The sequence below is a fragment of the Myxocyprinus asiaticus genome, chromosome 12, assembly GCF_019703515.2.
Source record: "Myxocyprinus asiaticus isolate MX2 ecotype Aquarium Trade chromosome 12, UBuf_Myxa_2, whole genome shotgun sequence".
Taxonomy (NCBI): domain Eukaryota; kingdom Metazoa; phylum Chordata; class Actinopteri; order Cypriniformes; family Catostomidae; genus Myxocyprinus; species Myxocyprinus asiaticus.
This window is the reverse complement of record NC_059355.1, coordinates 51342676-51362515: the sequence shown is the minus strand read 5'-3', so window position 1 is coordinate 51362515 and position 19840 is coordinate 51342676. Positions and strand designations below refer to the sequence as shown.

Here is a 19840-nt window from a genome sequence, read left to right as displayed (position 1 = left end):
TCAGGGGTATTTCTATATTCCCACACCCCCCCATCTGCTATTTATGGCTCCAGACACAGAGACCCTCTGTGAAGGTCAAGCTGGAAACAAAAGAACCAAAACACCACAAAAACATTCAACTTTCCCAAAGACTACTCAACATTCACATCACCACTGACAGGCCACAAATCTTTAGTGAACAAAAATTTGAATATACCAAAAGCGCCCAAGAATGCTGCCTAAATAGGCAGCTCACAGGTTTTGAAACACACCCAAAATACTTAATTTCAGTGATGTATTTCTAGGAAAAACAGCTGAGAAGTTTGTCAGTTTATTTCAGTCCGCCCGCTGGTGTGATGCGAGATTCGAGGGATTTCAGGGAATGAATTTGACCTGAGGTTACATTTCTTCAGCTTGACTTTCAGTGTAAATCCATGTTGGCACATGAGCGCCTTCAAACTGCTGAATAGCTGAGAAACAAAGCCGATCTCGCCGCTGCGCTCTGCCAACAGATACCAGCGTACGGCCGAGAGACCAGAGGGAAGTTGTGTGTCTAGACTAGTTTTACCTTCACCTGGCACACTGTCAGTCTGGATAATTATTAACTCATAGACAGACAGGAACTGTTAATTAGGGCTGCAACTAATGATCATTTTGATAATCGATTAATCTAACGACTATTAGAACGATTATTCGACGATTATTGAAACAATTAATCATTAGCTCTTAATCGATTATTCAGCTTGTGCTCCGACATAAAAGGTTATATTAAACGTGCTTACTAACAATAAAGAGGACAAAATCATCTTTTAAAAATACTTCTAAATGACATTCACTGAATTAAAGGGAAAAATATTTTAAGTTTAATTCGGTAAAGATGTTATCAAATGTTTTTGTCTTGTTTTCCCATTTAAAAATATTGGAAAACAAGCCAAAACAAAAACAAATCAAAAACATATTTTGTTGCGGTGTATAATGGGGTGAAGACTACCCTCTCTCACCTTTCTGTTCACTTCTATCCATCTTTAACTTAAACTCTCTCTTATTAATAAAGCTGCGTATTGACAATGTTCTTCATGATAAGAAACACACAGTGACACATATATTATGATTTAATAAGTCTCGAGTCATCACGTTATAATCTAGCTGCATTAAGCGTGTGCGCTCGAGGGATGAGCGTCCCGTGACAGAGTGTGCATCAGACGGGTGCAGTTTCAATCTCTCCCCCTTAGATCGGGACATTCACACAACTCATAGAAGAGGCACTGACATATTTTGTATTTTTGCATTATAATTTCCTCATACTTTGTGATCTACATCAGCTGAAGCTGTTTGGAAAGTTTAGAGTGCATCTGTGATCGGTGTAATTCTTCCTCTCCTCAGTCAGTCGTGAACTGCAGTGCTGCTCTCACACGTCATCATTAGAGTTTAATGTGATCTCATGATACGTTAAATGAGACAATGACATTTTTTGTCAATAATTTTTTTATTGTCCACGTTGTCAATAACATCAGCTAATTGCTTCAGCCCTACTGTTAATGGATACAAAAACAGCCATCGCTCGCGGATATGTGCCTGCAGTGCCTGATGGATAGCACAGAGTGTCAGCGAGAGAGGCTGATAAAGAGATCCAAAGATAAATAACCAAAGGGTGTGAATAGTGTTTCTATGAATGAATTGCGCATATCTACTGTATTTAAGACTATACTGGGTAGTTGACACTAAATACTTTTGGGAAGTTGATATGTCCTACAGTGTGACATTTTTCTATTCAACAAGCATTCTTCTAAAACTAGTATGCATGCAGTTTTATAAGCTCAACTCAGTTTAGAGATTACATGGAATATTTGTATTTACTTTCACTTATATAGTCATGTTGATAAGACATGTCATGCATGCAATCCTGATCTTTCTTTTATTTTGTTTTATCCCCTTTTCTCCCCAATTTGGAATGCCCAATTCCCACTACTTAGTAGGTCTTCCGTGGTGGTGCGGTTACTCATCTCAATCCGGGTGGTGGAGGACAAGTCTCAGTTGCCTCCGCTTCTGAGACCGTCAATCCGTGCATCTTATCACGTGACTCGTTGTGCATGACACCGCGGAGACTCACAGCATGTGGAGACTCATGCTACTCTCCACGATCCACACACAACTTACCACACGCCCCATTGAGAGCGAGAACCACTAATCACGACCACGAGGAGGTTACCCCATGTGACTCTACCCTCCCTAGCAACCGGGACAATTTGGTTGCTTAGGAAACCTGTCTGGAGTCACTCAGCACACCCTGGATTCAAACTCACGACTTCAGGTGTGACAGTCAGCGTCAGTATTCGCTGAGATATAAGGCCGGGGGGCCTGATTCTTTCTTAATATGGGTATATTTCAGTTATAATGTCCCTTTTGATTCATATGAAGCAAATTATTTGGTCACACTTTATATTAGGTGTCTTTTAAGACCGTGTACTTTCATTAAATACACACAATTTTATGCGTTTACTGTGTAACAACATTTTGTTCTGCAAAATTCTCACAAGATTCACATCTGCTGCTACTGAGGTTAAGGTATGGGTAGGTTAAGGAGTATAGGGTTAGGGGTTTGAGTTAGGTTTTAGGATAAGGGTAAGGTTAACAGTGTAATTACAAATGTAATTGAGGGTATTTTAAATGTAATTATAATGCAACAACTCATTTGTACATAATAAGTACATTCTATCACATCCTTAAGTACATAGTAGCTAAGGACACCTAATATAAAGTGGGACCCAAATTATTTTCCAGCTAATGTTGTTAATTATCAATTATCACTTCACAGGAAGAAAACAATGGATTTGCTCAAGTTCTCTGAGATTGTGAATTACATCCATTTAAACAAGATATCTGAATATTTGCAGACATTACAGTATGATAGAAGTTGTATTATTATTTGCCTTTATATCATTAGTAAAGACAGTTGAAAGTGACAGGGAACTATTGAGGACAGAGAGGAAGAAGAGGAGTCGGTAGGAGGCCGGACAGTTCCCCAGCCGGAGTCGGGCGGTGGGGGTATGTGGAGGCGGGGGTGTGATTGAGCGCAGATCTGTGGAGTGTGTGGTCCGGGAAAGCGGAGTGGTTAAGGATGTACACCTGTGCTAACACCTGATTTGTATTCCCAGTGAGCTTTGAGTCGGAGATAAAAGGGGAGGAGACGGCAGCAGATGAGAGAGAGAGCCAAGCTTTAGAGCTGTGTGTGTGTGTGCGTTTAAAGCGATTGAAAGGAACAATAAAGAAATATTATCTGAATAAAGCACGCTGTCTCACACTTCCTCATTCCCTGGAACCAAGGTATTTGTTACAGAAAACAAGATTATTTTTCTTACCTCATTTACTAACTTTTGTCAGATTTCTCTGAAAACAAGACTTAACAGCTTAAGCCATTTTCTTGTCAAATAAATGTATCTTGTTTTAAGAATATTTAGATATTTTTACTGAAAAAATACTAAGAAAATGTTTTTTTTGCAGTGCAACAAAAACAAAAACAAAAAGGGATTGGTCATTAACATTTCTCAGACATGCAAACAGGTGATTCTCAGTTCTATCATTGGGGAGAGCGAAACGGCTGTAATGGTCAACTAGCATTTTACGACAGTTTGCTGATGCTATACGAATAAACGAAGAGAGCCGTAAACTGATACCTTAAGGTCGTAAAATCGTCCGTGACTTCTCTTATAAAACAGCAAATTTATCTCCACACATAGTTCACTCCAAAAGGATTGTAAAACATGTTGAAGATTAGCAGCCATGCGGTTAATTCATTAAATGATGAGTTGTGGTTTATTCAGCGTTGTGAAGCATCTCCTCCATAGACATCCATTCAAAAAGAACGTCCTCGTCTACTCGCCAGTCACCAAAGAATGTCAATGGAACGGCCGCGTTATACAAATCAATGCTAACCTTGTAGACTTCCCTATCAGAAGGGCTTCTTAAGCCGTAACGGCGCCAAAACAAATTGGCCAAACAGGAAATGTAAAAAAAAAAAAAAAAATAGCCTATTGGCCAATTTATCACCGTCTGTGATATATCGGTCGACCACTAATAGAAAGTTCTGCAGATTACAGCAGAATTGGAACGGCCTTCATTCTCAAAGTTCTACTTGTTTTCTGCCTCTTGGGAGTTTATTAAATATTTGTGGCTGGTATGATTCTACTTTCAGCAACAAATAAGTGTACACCTTCCAGTTGTTTTGTTGCGGTTAATGTGAACGTTTCTTGTTCAGCTTGTATCTGCTATTAAAAGGAGAACTGCACATTCTGAATCAACTCAGAACAGGATGGCAGCACATGGTGCAAAGATTAGTATATCGCATGTGTACATGACAGAGACAAATAGACTTCACACACCCAATGACTTCCTGGCCTGAGTTGCACATGCTTGAGGGACAGACAGACAGATCTATGCACACATGTGTGACCTGTAACTCTCTTACTATAGATCATGTTTTTAAATGATATAAGAGAGGAAAGACAAGGAAATGGGAAAACAGGTTTCAGGATTTCTCATGATGTTCTGTAACTGGATCCTGATCTAAAGCACACAAGTTGACCGATACTGCAGAGAGATAACATCATCCAATGCTCACGACACACCTGCAGTCACAGACACAACGCTGGGGCCCGTTTCTTCAAAAGCTTTCATTCCAGCACGCTAGCAACAGTCAGAATTGATGTGCGTCGGAGTTGACTCAAAAGAACACTAGAATGAAAGCAGGATGGGAACTCCACTGGAGTTAGAACAAGCGTTTCTCAGTCGGATGGAGCTACTGTACAAGTCACGACATGTGTGAGACGACATTTCACAGAAAAGCTGGAGCGTTCCCAATGACTGAATGCAGCGAGACGGATGAGGTCACCACAGCGCGCCAGATCGGAGACAAAACATTGTGACGGAGGTGAGTCAAACTCAGCCCTGCAATTAGCAGCACATCCACAGTAGAGAAAGACAGTTATTATAAGACGTGAGTAACTGACTGGCTCTTAAACCACCGACACCGAGTTCCAGCTGTGATACCATCTGATGAAGCTGACAAGAGACAGATTTTCGAAACTCCTATGCTTTATTTTTTCAGTATAACATAAGAAGTGACTAAGAATACAGAAGTACAATAAAAGTGAATGAGGACTGGGTCTGTCAAACTGCAACATGACAACAGAAGCACCATAAAAAGTACCATTACAATAATGGCTCTGACATGGTCAACAAAAGTTGTATGGGCTACAAAAATAGCATGTTAATGCACCTGCGCCAGGTTTGATGTTATGAAGGCGTTCCATGTCCAAATGTCATGACATCAAGCCTGAGGCATATTTGATTTGAGAGCTGCAGCTGAGATGTAGGTTATTGGTGAATAAGGACGGTAAGATGGCTCAAGGGCTGGCGGGTACCTCATTGTTTGGCGTTCACACACAGATACACTGTTTTTGGTGGTTTCGGAGCAGTTCACGAGCAGTCTAAAGGCAAAGCGCTGCAGGTTCACCCAACCGTGCAATTCCAAACATCTGAAGCCACTAAAAGTTATCATACAAATCAGATGAAGTAAATACCTAAAGGATAATGCACAGTCAGCCGGTTATCATAAAATAAACCCAGACAGTGTGATCAGGACCCCGACGCGTAGCGGACGATACTTGTATCAGCCTGAAGGGGTTTATTTTGAAATAACAACCGGCTGACTGTGCATTTTCCCGCTTATTACACAGCTACTAACCAAATAATTAAATACATGGACATTGAATATTGATTTGCATTCAAATTACGCAATTATGTGAACTCACTGAACAGCTGGAATCAAACTCCGGATTGGGTCCGAGTTCTACTGGTGTTAATTCTGTGAAAATGACCACCTGACTCCTCAATATCCAGACTATTACAAGCATACTTGCCAAATCAATAAAAAAAAAAAAAGACATTAAATATTGACTTGCATTGAAACTATGTAATTATGTGAGAAGAAATAAAAATCACTGAACAGCTGAAATCCACCTCCGGCTTGCACAGAGTTCTGTTTGTGTTTATTTTGTAGATAATATTAATAATAATAATGAGTCTGACTGCTCATTATCCTGCTTATTACAAGACTACATGCCAAGTAAATAAATAAATGCACATTAAACATTGATTTGAGTTTAAATTATTTTTTTAGAAGCAGGAAAGTTGACTCGCAATACCCGGATGAACGGTATTGATACATGGATGTGCGGTTGTTACTCAGCAATATCAGACCAATAGATGGCGCCATTGACCAATCAAAATAGAGTATTCCAGAGAGCCGTGCAATAAGACAGAAACATAATACTATTGTATAAAACAAATCCTCAAAATAAGAATTATAATTCTGTATCATCTTATATAAATAAACTTGACTGGATATATTCAACTGGGTTCCAGAATAAAGATGAGTTAAGTTTTTGCACACCCCATTTATTCACCAAAAAAAAAAAAAAAAAAAAAAGTGTAGGAAAATATTGCTTTTTGTAATTGTTTATTGTTGTGTTGGTACAAATAAAATTACATTAATAATTGTAGGCCTATTCTAAATGAAATACCATTCTTCCTTGTGTTCATTTAGTGGAAAAACTGTGGAATATATGCCTTTATATCTTAAACTAGATTTTTATTTCATTAAACATTTTCTATCTACTTGGCTACAATGGAAGTTTGGATAAATTAAACATTATGATTTAAAAACAATTTTATGTAATTTCTGAGCAAATAAACAATTACCAAGTTATATACTGAATGGTTGAAAAATATAAATATAATTTTTGGAGACATATCACCCCGCCCCAGTCATACGGTTGCTTGGGGAAATCATAACCCCACACCTGGTCACTATGAACTGTCGTTATATGGCAAAAAGCTGTGTGAAGATCCTTCAAAATTCTCCTTTTGTGTTCCACAGAAGAAAGAGATACATTATGACAGTGAGTGAATACTGACAGAATTGTTACATTTTATTCTAGTTTCAAAGGGCGCCGTGACCAAAACAAAACTGAGAACCACTGCTTTAAGGACACAGCTGTGCTCAAGATTTTCCACAAATGGGATTATTATGGGGTTATTAAGCCGTAGGTTTAAACACTCAAGTGTTGAATCAAGGGCAGCGCTCTCAAACACGCAGCTGTTTCCTCTTCCTGTCGTGTGAAGAACAGCACACAGAGTTGTTTCCTCTCTTCAATTTGTATCAGTAAGAGCCGCCTCGGACCTCAGAGACACAGAGAACATGCTGCAGGGTCAAGGGCGGAGAATTAATAGAGTCAAACGAACAAACTAAACAAACCCCAAATAAACACCTGATAGGAAACACACACAGACAAAACACGCCAGAAGAACTGACAACACCTTGAGAAAGTCATGAGGGTCAACATGACCGCTAAACTGCAGAGTTACTATGAGAGAAAACAGCACAGACAAACAACAAGACAAATTCACTTGAAGCCTTGAAGGTTTTGAGTCACACAATACAATTACATAATCAGTGGCGTTCACTAATTATTATTATTATTGCTCCCCAATTACGTATTAAACTTCAGCACATAACTTCCGTGTTGTGGACAAAAATACATTTTCAAATCATGCAGCTTGTTGAGGTGTGCTGTTACTTTTCTAAGCGATCGATCATTGTTTTTGTCTGTTGTCATACAAAGTCAGAGATCAGCAACCTGGTAGCTAACCAGGTCTTTGAAAGCTGCCATTTTTTGGTGAGGCATATTCTAGGTGAAATGGATGTTTGTAATACCTACAACAGGGCCAAGAACTGGACATTTAATATGAAATTCTATTGACACCACATTGTTTATTTGGCAGATTAAAATCCGCCATCTACAAGGCTGCGGTGAAGCTCTGGAGTCTCAAAAACACACATAGGATAAGAGGAAAGCCACCACACCTGCCAGCTGTAATATCCTGTTAGAAGGAAAAACTTTCCCCTGTTTCCCTGAAGGCAAGATCTCAGTCCAGACCCCCATCCAAGACTCCCATCATCACACAAACACAACATGGGCTTCAGACAAACAACATTTCCTGTAAACAAGGAGCTGATCCAATTTGCGGTGCTGTTGCAGTGAAGGCGGTTAGTGGGTGGTCTGTATCACTGATGCATCAAGACATTTCAATGAGACACAAATGCATCAGAGAGGATGGTCCTGTTCCCGTAAACATGCGGCGGGGAGGCGTCTGTGATTGCTCACGTCTAATTTGTGTTTCTCGTTAACCATTACTCCTGCTCTATTCCCCTGTCATACAGAGTACATCCGGGGGGTTCAAGAGCCTGTCATCTGTGGGTGAAGCTCACCAAAATTGTCAAGAACAGGTCATATTTCACTCTAAAATCAAAATGAATTACATATATATGTATATGAATGAGAGAGAGAGAGAAGCATATTTTAGGCCCAATAAGACTTCCTTAATTCTCATTACCTTCCTTGAGAAAAATAAATAAATAAATAAATAAATAAATAAATATCTATTATACAGTACCATAACTGTCCACAAGATTACTGTATTACTTCACATTAAAGTAATAATAATTTGGGGGTAAATGTGCTTAATTTTCAAGAAAAAAAAAAAAAAAAAAATGGCACAACAGGCAAAAATCTTAAGTCATAAAAACAGTAGTAGACGTAGTGACTCACCTCAATCCGGGTGGAGGAGGACGAATCTCAGTCGTCTCCGCATCTGAGACCATCAATCCGCGCATCTTATCACGTGACTTGTTGAGCGCGTTACCGTGGAGACGTAGTGCGTGTGGAGGCTTCACGCTATTCTCCGCGGCATCCACACACAACTCACCACACGCCCCACTGAGAGCGAGAACCACATTATAGTGACCACGAGGAGGTTACCCCATGTGACGCTACCATCCCTAGCAACCGGGCCAATTTGGTTGCTTAGGAGACCTGACTGGAGTCACTCAGCACGCCCTGGATTCAAACTCATGACTCCAGGTGTGATAGTCAGTGTCAATACTCGCTGAGATACCCAGGCCCCCAGGTTTCATTTTCTTGATGCAAATTATAATTGCAATTTTTTCTTTTGATTCTGTGGTGAAATATGTGCCGCACAATTAATCTACTCCATAATGGGGGCCTGGGTAGCTCAGCGAGTATTGACGCTGACTACCACCACCTGGAGTCGTGAGGTTGAATCAGGCAACTGAGACTTGTCCTCCGCCACCTGGATTGAGGTGAGTAACCGCACCACCACGAGGACCTACTAAGTAGTGGGAATTGGGCATTCCAAGAGGGAAGAAAAAGGGGATAAATCTACTACATAATCCACATTACAATTACAGCTGCCACAATTAACTATTTAATTACCACATTCCATGTATCTATTTCGAAAAAATGTTATCTATTTTTTATCAGTTTCATAACAAAATTCCATCAAATTCAATTGTGTAACTTTTAACTAAATTAAATTAATAAAACTTTAGATATATATATAATATTTTTTTTTTTGTTTGTTTTTTTTTGTTTTTTGTTGCTGAAGCACCCCCAACCGATCATCACCGATCCTCCACCTGATCGTACAAGGTTATCCTGGAAGAAAACTTGCTTCCTTCTGCTCCGACAATGTTCCACATCTCTGAGGATTGGTTTTTCCAGCAGGACAATGCTCCATGCCACACAGCCAGCTCAATCAAGGTGTGAATGGAGGACCACCAGATCAAGACCCTGTCATGTCCAGCCCAATCTCCAGACTTGAACCCCATTGAAAACCTCTGGAGTGTGATCAAGAGGAAGATGGATGGCCACAAGCCATCAAACAAAGCCAAGCTGCTTGAATTTTTGCACCAGGAGTGGCATAAAGTCACCCAACAGCAATGTGAAAGACTGGTAGAGAGCATGCCAAGATGCATGAAAGCTGTGATTGAAAATCAGGGTTATTCCACCAAATATTGATTTCTGAACTCTTCCCAAGTTAAAACATTAGTATTGTGTTGTTTAAAAATGAATATGAACTTGTTTTCTTTGCATTATTCGAGGTCTGAAAACATGGCATCTTTTCTGTTATTTTGAGCAGTTGTCATTTTCTGCAAATAAATGCTCTAAATGACATTATTTTTATTTGGAATTTGGGGAGAAATGTTGTCAGTACTTTATAGAATAAAACAAAAATGTTCATTTTACTCAAACACACACCTATAAATAGTAAATCCAGAGAAACTGATAATTTTGCAGTGGTCTCTTTTTTTTTTTATTTATTTTTTATCCCCTTTTCTCCCCAATTTGGAATGCCCAATTCCCACTACTTAGTAGGTCCTCGTGGTGGTGCGGTTACTCACCTCAGTCCGGGTGGAGGAGGACAAGTCTCAGTTGCCTCCACTTCTGAGACCGTCAATCCGTGCATCTTATCACGTGACTCATTGTGCATGACACCGCGGAGACTCACAGCATGTGGAGGCTCATGCTACTCTCCACGATCCACACACAACTTACCACACGCCCCATTGAGAGCGAGAACCACTAATCACGACCACGAGGAGGTTACCCCATGTGACTCTACCCTCCCTAGCAACCGGGCCAATTTGGTTGCTTAGGAGACCTGGCTGGAGTCACTCAGCACACCCTGGATTCAAACTCACGACTCCAGGTGCGATAATTTGTAGTGGTCTCTTAATTTTTTCCAGAGCTGTATATATTGTATTGATTTGGGGTTAAATGTGAGCAGGACATTTTCTTGACAGATTCCATGAGAATCACCCACACCTTTATTGTCTAATAATCTAAATAAATGGGAATCGAGAGATTCAGTGATGTGCAGTATTTCAGTGAGACTCACAAGTGAGAGCGTGTGTGTCTGTATTTATCAGTCTGGCTTAGAAGCAGCTGCAGATTAGAAGAAGTTTAAGTGTGTTTCATGAGTCACTTTCATTGTGGCATCCAGGAAAATGTTAAATCCTTAAATCTGCTTAAGTCACTGAAACAAACAGCCTCGAATCTCAACTCCAACTCAATTTTATTTATAGAGCACTTTCAAAAACCACACTGGCTACCAAAGTGCTGTACATGGAGTTAAAAGAAATAAAAATCACATACATACAGCTTAAGAATACAACAAGCATTTAAAACCGGCAAAGACAAGATAAGAGAAATTGACGTAGTACAATTTATAACGCAATTAATTAAAAGCTAGGGAAAATAAATACATTTTTAAGGCCCCCTGGAAAGACACTAGAGACGGAGATGATTTCATGGCCAAAGGAAGCTCGTTCCAAAGTCTAGGGGCTGCCACCGCAAAAGCTCTATCACCTTGAGTTTTAAGGCGAGATCGAGGAACCGACAGACACAGCTGATCACCAGAGCGGAGAGACCTTGAAGGTTGATGCAAACTTATAAAATCAGAGATGTACTCTGGTGCTAGACCATGGAGAGCCTTAAATACATATAGCAACACTTTGTACTGGATTCTGTATTGGATCGGTAACCAATGTAGGGAGATCAATACTGGGGTAATATGGTCTCTTTTCCTGGTTCCAGTTAAACGTCTAGCAGCTGAATTCTGGACCAGCTGCAGGCGAGAGAGAGAGGCCTAATCACACCCAGATACAAAGCATTACAATAGTCCAAACGAGAAGACACAAAGGCATGCACAACCTTCTCCAAATCATCAAAAGAGAGGATGGACTTCAACTTTGCTATAGATCTAAGATGGAAAAAGCTATTTTTAACAACGGCATTTATTTGCCGATCAAACTTGAGCTCAGTGTCAAAAATAACTCCCAGGTTTTTCACATAGGAAGGGTTTTTTCCCTGGAAGCAATGACAAGATGCCATCTAAATTTACCCCACATCCCCTTTGAACAAAAAGAATAAACTGTTTGCCAACCAACACTTCACATCGGCCATGCATTTATACAGAGACTCAAAAGAGGGTTGCTTCCCATGTTTAATAGGAGATTCATGAGCATGCAGATGGTAGTGTATGCCATGCTTACCAAAAGATCTTTCCTAATGGAAGCATGTAAAGGGAGAATAAAACAGGTCCCAAGATGGAGCCCTGAGGAACCCCACATGTTAAAGGAACAACTGATGAAGAACAGTTCTCTAAATACAACAATAATAAAGAAACACCTTCAGCAGCTCATACCAACAAGCCACCACAAGAAAATTCACATTAATCCTGATTTGCTCGCAACTACTTCTGGAGAATGGGATTTTGTAGAGAAAACGGCTTGTGTTTGCTACAGACAACAGTAAAATAAATAAAAACAGTCACACAAATTCATTCCTCAACACCCACACTGCTGCAAATAAGATTTGTGCTCTACAGTCATTCCTAAAAAACTCAAATCAATCCATCAGTCAGCTGGGTCACATCGACGGAGAAATCTTGAAGGATGCACCGATATTAGGGGTCCTGGGTATCTCAGCGAGTAAAGACGCTGACTATCACACCTGGAGTCGTGAGTTCGAATCCAGGGTGTGCTGAGTGACTCCAGCCAGGTCTCCTAAGCAACCAAATTGGCCCGGTTGCTAGGGAGGGTAGAGTCACACGGGGTAACCTCCTCGTGGTTGCTAGAATGTGGTTCTCGCTCTCGGTGGGGCGCATGGTGAATTGTGCGTGGATGCTGCGGAGAATAGCACGAAGCCTCCACATGCGCTATGCCTCCACGGTAAGTTGCGCGGATTGACTGTCTCAGACGCGGAGGCAACTGAGATTCGTCCTCCGCCACCCGGATTGAGGCGAGTCACTACACCACCACGAGGACTTGGAGCACATTGGGAATTGGGCATTCCAAATTGGGGAGAAAAAGGATGCACCGATATTACAGTACAGAATTTTTGGCCAATACTAATTAATTATTATTATGTTATGGGTGATATAAAACGTATTATATTATAAATATATACTGTCCTGCCTGTTGTCTATATGCATTAATTGAAATCAGGCATCAAAACATTAGAATATACAGTAAGGAAACTGATGACGATGTAAATCATTTTGTTTTTGCAATGATCACTTTGGCACTTTTTTGGCCTCTTAATAAATAATCCTCTTTCCAATATCTGCCAAATCAGACCAATAGTAATAATCAAATAATAATAATAATAATAAAAACACTTACAGTATATGACCTTTACTGATGAAGTCTTCATCGATATATTGTGTATCTTACTTCAAGGGTTGCGTTTATATTGAATTCGTTTCATTCCTTGTTTTTGTCATTTCCACAGAACATTTTGTCAAGCATGACTGAGCATCGGTCTAGACAAACAAGGACAAGACACAGAAAACAGCGATAGCTTCAACTCAAAAAAACACACTGATGGAGACAGCAAGAGAGATGTGCAAAAACATCCTTTGAAGAACTGAATTCTTTTTACAGAGAGAGACAGATTATGAAGCAAATGGAGATGCTGGATGGGACAACATGTTCTCCATTGGAATTCAGCATTTTGGATCTTTTCCCATGATACCGAGTTCATGCACTCCATTTGAAACAAGTCTCACTGACACAAACACATCTCGTGATTATATGTTCAGCAGCCTTTCCTTCACAAAAGATTATTTAGAAACTGCAGACAGTTTCTGCAAGACAGTTAATCACGTGTCCTGAAAGAAAACGAGTGAGTTTGTAGGACTACAGGGGGCAACTGTGTGAACAATAAGTTAGTCACTACAAATTAAGTATTAGTCGGGCAACTCCCAGACGGGATTTTTGGAGCAGACAGAACGTCACACACGCAGTCAACAGGCAAGAAGTGTCTGCCTGACACGCCTGCTGAGAGCAAACACCACATCATCTCAATCTGTGTCTGCCTGATAAACAGAGAAGCCTGAGGGATCAAAAGTGCTCAATTCCTATAATGCACTTTCATAGAGTGGTCCATCTATAAACTCATCATTTATGGGCAAAGACATGTGAGGCATACATAAAGTAAACAGAACAACAATGAAAACAGCTCATAGAATCATTAATCCATGAAGACAGTGTAAGCTTTGTAAATTAGTTTATGAAAATGTGTACATCAGATGATCTGCCAGTGACATGGCATAATACCTTATTTGCATATAGCTGAAGGCCCCTGCAATTTGACCAGACTTAAAGGGACAGTTCACCCAAAAAAAGAAAATTTATCATTTTCTCACCCTCATGCCATCCCAGATGTGTATGACTTTCTTTCTTCTGTAGAACACAATTGAAGATTTTTAGAAGAATATTTCAGCTCTGTAAGTCCATACAATGCAAGTGAATGGTGACCAGAACTTTGAAGCTCCAAAAAGCACATAAAGGCAGCATAAAAGTAATCCATAAGACTCCAGTGGTTTAATCCATGTTTTCTAAAGTGATATTATAGGTGTGGGTGACAAACTGATCATTATTTAAGTATTTTTACAAAACATTCTCCACCCTGCCAGCAGGTGGCAATATGCATGAAGAATGTGAATCGCCAAAAACAAAAGAAGAACTCGTAGGAGAGTAGAGCACTTATGAGGGCTGTTTAAAAGTGTAGATTTATAGTTAAAAAAAATTTTAAAAAAAGGACTTAAATACAGGGTTTTTCCTGCATTGAAAATTTTTCAGTGGCCGCAAAAAAATTAATGATATTCATCTCATGTTCGGCACTTTATACGCACTAAATATGCTTCTCATCAGAGACGCGTGTTTGTGCAGTGTGACTGAAGCCTGGTTCACTGTGTGCTCAGTGTGACGTGACTCAAGTGTGACGTGACTCGCACGAGCCATCACAGAACCACTTGCACAAGAAATCCACTCTGCTGGATTATTTATCCAGTCCTCAAGCTCCTCGTCCAAATGTATTTCATGAGCGGGTAATTTTGCTCATCTACCCACAACAGGCGGGCAACCTGTAAGACGTCTCCGAGTGACACATGACAAGAAATGCTGTTAGTCACAAACACACACGCACTTGAATAAACACACTTTATTATATGTTTAAGAACAGACAAAAGAAAAGCCGTCAATGCACGTGTCCGATTCGCTGTTTGTTCAGAGGCGTGCAGCACGCACCTGTCATGTGGAACACACGCATGTCGATGTGCAGCACGAGCCTCTCGTGCAACAAGTGCATGTAAAGAGTTTTCACTCTTTTCTCTGTTTCATTCGTCTGAAAACTGTTTGCAAGAATAATGTAATCTATGAGAATGCTGTAAATGATCTCAGATCATCTCAGGAGGTGCTGTGAGTTTAATTCGCTTTATTTCCTCACAGTTTATTATGATTATTATTGTCTTTACATTTATTATTGTCTTTAGTATCTGTAGGCTATTAGTAATTTTCCACCTGTTGTCGTTGATGGATACTTGCGTGATGGCAAATGCAGCCGTTGGAGACGGTGAATGTCTGGATTTGGTGGTTAAATGAGATTTTTTGATCACTATGTTATTTTATTGCTTTTTTTGTTTGGTTTAAAGTGCAATTTGAATTTAGAAATGTCTTATGTGTTTCATGTTTCAATAAATTAATTAAATTTTTAAAGCAAAATCAATAAAGCAAAAATATTCACCGACCCTCGGTAGTGGGGTTGACAATATAATCCTTTATCATAATATTTTTAAGGCAATTATCAATAAAATAATTTTTACATATCACCCAGCCCTATATACCACTGTATAACAGATATTGTTTTCCTTTCATCAGGCTCCTAATAATTTAAATAATTTTTAGGAATCTCTGAAGGCAAACAAGGTCAGTTTATTAACTCTGTTATTAATTTGTCAGTAATCCTTTGAGGTACATACTTTATAAGCCTTTTTGTACTTGCTCTCACAGTTACAGTGCAATGCCATAAGCGTATATGTAAATCATCGTCGTTCGTCATTTCTGTGATTAGGTCATACAGCTAGTCCACAGGTGCCCAAACTTTTTCCTATGAAAGGCCAAAAATCAAACTTGATTGAGGGCAGTGGGCAAAAAGTAAACGTTGCATATAGCAAACTGTATTATTTTAAAATTAAATATTAATACTGCAAAACACACAGAACTCAAATTAAAATCAAGTGTTCTATACTTGCACAATGCACATAATTGATTTCAATATAATTTTATGTATGTTGTGTCTCTTTCTCATTTGTGAGTCACTATGTATAAAATATCTGCTAAACAGCTAAATGTAAGCATCTCTTAAAACATGGTCACTGTCTCTTTAAGAACAGCGCATCTCCTCACATTGAACACACGGTAGTTCTGTGCAGTTTTGGAGAGATGAAGATACAATGATGTAATACTATCAAGTAAGATATTGTTTTGTGACAGATGATATGAAAGATATTTCTTAACATAGACCTAGGCTACACATTGTCCTGGATGTTACTCAGTATTACCATTAATTAGGATCACCAAATGTAATTGGATTATTGAATTAAACAATGCTGTAAAATGTTTTTGCGTAGTTAATGCATTTAGTCTACTTACTTTCATTTGACATTAAAACCTGTTTTCCTGTTGTAATATCAAAAACTTGAAGTGAGTGACTCCAGCCAGGTCTCCTAAGCAACCAAATTAGCCCGGTTGCTAGGGAGGGTAGAGTCACCTGGGGTAACCTCCTCGTGGTCACTATAATGTGGTTCTCGCTCTCAGTGGGGCGCGTGGTGAGTTGTGTGTGGATGCCATGGAGAATAGCGTGAAGCCTCCACACGTGCTATGTCTCCGTGGTAACGTGCTCAACAAGTCACGTGATAAGATGCGCGGATTGACGGTCTCAGACGCGGAGACAACTGAGATTTGTCCTCCGCCACCCGGATTGAGGCGAGTCACTACGCCACCACGAGGACTTAGAGCACATTGGGAATTGGACATTCCATATTAGGGAGAAAAAAAAACCTTGAGGCGATTATGCTGAATGCATTACATTATGAAAGGAAATAAAAGCTACGAAGCACATTTCTGCAAATGAAAAAATTGAGAGGCCTATTAACTTCGTTGACTCCAAAATATGATTATGATTAAGAACCTGCCGAAATATGGCATTGTATCTTATGGTTATTAAAGAAGTTGCAGCTATCTGTTTTTAGGCAGATAAGTAAACGAGACATCCTCATGTTTGACAAACGAATTACAGTATGATGCACACAGATGTTATACACGCCCCAAAACGGGTTTTAGTCAAAATAAGCATTACCGTTTTTTCTAGCTGGCAGAGCAGAAAAGGGATTTTTGAGAGTACTGGTCTGTTCACTTATAGTGCTTGTCAAGGGCGTACAGTGTGAAGCATTTACATGTTTCCATTGATCATTGTATAAATAATGGGGGGGTTGTACTTGCTTGTTTTGATTATTGGGGTTACCTCCCCCAATCCCCCCTGGAATCTACGCCCCTGGTGCTTGTTGTAATGTTGTGCGGTGTTTGGAGTGAATGGAACCGTTGTTTATATTGAAATGCTCCCTCACCTGACTTTATCAAGCCCGCTTCACAGTGTGCTTCAGTGGTAACGTTCACGTGGATATGAAATGCTGCACATCGTACAGTGCGCGTTCAAGCCATATTTCATTTCGGATGACCGCACACACTGTTCCACGAGTCCACCTAATTACCTGTCATTTCTTGACACTGCTTCAGTTCCCGCTCCCTTTTAAACCAACTAGGTTCTGTCTGGCGGTATTGAATGCCCATCTCCGACTTTGGAGCTGGCCAATCACAGTGAAGATTTTGGGGTGGCACCTGGGATGGCCGAGGGATGGCGAACTTTCCGACAGCGCTTATTTAAAGGTCATTGAAGTACGCATATACATTTTAAAAAATTAAATCACTTATACTCTCTACTTTTCAAATAAGCTTTAGATTTTGTAATGCAAAAATGAAACAAAAAAATGTTACAACAAAATGATTAATTAAAAACGAAGAGCTGCATCAATGCCATATTTATTTATTTATTTATTTATTTATTTCCCCACTCATCATCTATGGCAAGGTGGGCCAAATCAAAGGTCATCACAGGACAACTTTGGTCTGTGCGCCCTAGTTTGAGCACCTCTGAGCTAGTCTTTCTAAAACAATTAATTACAGAAATAAGTTGATAACTAAATTAAGCTCGGTTTGATTTCACATAGCATCTTAAAGTAAACAATTCTGCGTTGAATTCAATAGGTTCTATATACTTAGATGGTAAAACTTAAATTCAATGTAAACATGAAACGAAATATAGTAATTATGTTGTATAATAAATAAATGCAATTATGTGATAATCCAACTTCAAGTATGTGTATGACCGTATACGTCAATCCCCACCAAAGACCATTTCTGACTTGGGAAAAACCCTGAAATATTGATCTGTTTCTCACCCGCACCTATCATAACACTTCTGAAGACATGGATTAAACCACTGGTGTACTTTTATGCTACCTTTATGTGCTTTATGGAGCTTCAAAGTTCTGGTCACCATTCACTTGCATTGTATGGACCTACAGAGCTGAAATATTCTTCTAAAAATCTTAATTTGTGTTCTGCAGAAGAAAGAAAGTCACACACATCTGGGATGACATGAGGGTGAGTAAATGATGAGAGAATTTTCATTTTTGGGTGAACTGTCCCTTTAAAATTTTTAAAGTGCATAATTATGTAAATAATCATCTTGAAAACTCTTTCAGACACCTATTTCGTTTAATATTAATTTAGATTGTGTGTGAAGTTCTAGATATGAGAGATGTTGTGGTTTAATCTGATCTAATGATGATTATAGACTGACCGCGTCACTCACTCGACGGATCCTTACACCGACTCAAATAGTCCCCGTAAAAAGTTTCGGTGGAGTTTACCGAGACGTTACCCAATTAATATTGAGTCTAAATAAGAAAATGATTAAATTAGTGATGTATGCATGCGTATTAGAGGGCTGAACGGCGAACGCCAATTCGAATTGAACTGCTCTAGTTTAGTTCGGTCCGTTCGGTTCGGATTCGGCCGCTTGTGAAGTCCTACTCAAAACTGACAGAAAACGAGTTAAAAGTGATCAGAGATACTTACTGATCGCCATACTCTGGAATGAAGTGGATCGCTTGCAGTCACATGTACAGGAGACATTGGTGTGGGTGTCGGTGGTTCCGTTCATCAGACCCATGAAGCTGAACATTGAAACGATCCCGCGGATCGACGTGGAAAACGGACGGTGCTCGCTCTCGCTTCACCGTGGCTTTCCTTTAGCCGACGTCCCTCCACCCCCGTCCCGCTCTCCTGCCTCTGTACTCCAGTCTTCCCGCTGTTATTCCCAGACGGTCTGTGCTACTTTCCACCCGTCTGGCGGCGTGACGGACTTGTGCGGCACCTCATTCAAGTCCAAGTTGGCTGGGAAGCAGCGGAGGGCGGGGCTTGCAGACACGGGGCGGGGCTTATATGCAGACAGAATGACGTCAATGCCAGACTTGGCCTTTCACAGAGTGCATGAGCCAACTGGCATTAATACAATTGTTTTTTTTTTTTTTTTTTTTTTTTTTGTAATGACTTGCCCTGCAACTACTTAATTTCTTTTATTATTATTATTATTATTATTATTATTATTATTATTATTATTATTGGCATTGAGTTTGCACGCTTTAAATGAGAGCATAACCCGAACAATTTTATTTAATTAATCTCATCAAAAGTTGTCATAATGACATATTCATAAATGTAAATACATTAGTAGAACACAAAGTCATAAATTATAGGGGGCTCGGGGCAAAAAAATGTCACCAAAAAAATGCACCCTAAATTTAAAATGTGAGGCAAAAAAAAAAAAAAAAAAAATAAATAAATAAATAAAAAATAAACCTTTGTAATTACATTTTCTTTACTTCTTCTTTTTTTTTTAACATCTTATATAGTTGTTACTATTCTATTATATTCCTAGTTATACATATTAAGGCATAAAAATATATATTTTGA

General features: G+C 39.5%; 1 protein-coding gene and 1 long non-coding RNA gene across 3 annotated transcripts in view; one reads left to right on the top strand and one right to left on the bottom strand.

The window, feature by feature from the left end:
- Positions 1-19304, bottom strand: part of LOC127449592 (protein TMEPAI-like) — a 43307-nt gene extending 24003 nt beyond the window's left edge. The window contains exon 1 of one of the 2 annotated variants that reach the window (XM_051713127.1): positions 18944-19304. In XM_051713127.1, coding sequence (XP_051569087.1) covers positions 18944-19049 — 106 coding nt within the window. In that variant the 5' untranslated portion in view covers positions 19050-19304. The remainder of the gene's footprint in view (positions 1-18943) is intronic. The other variant, XM_051713126.1, reaches the window with a different exon arrangement.
- On the top strand, positions 4385-12259 carry LOC127449603 (uncharacterized). The gene is made up of 3 exons (XR_007898759.1): positions 4385-4906; positions 7822-8326; positions 9505-12259. It is a non-coding gene; the product is annotated as an uncharacterized LOC127449603 (long non-coding RNA).
- Positions 19305-19840: the final 536 nt, after the last annotated feature.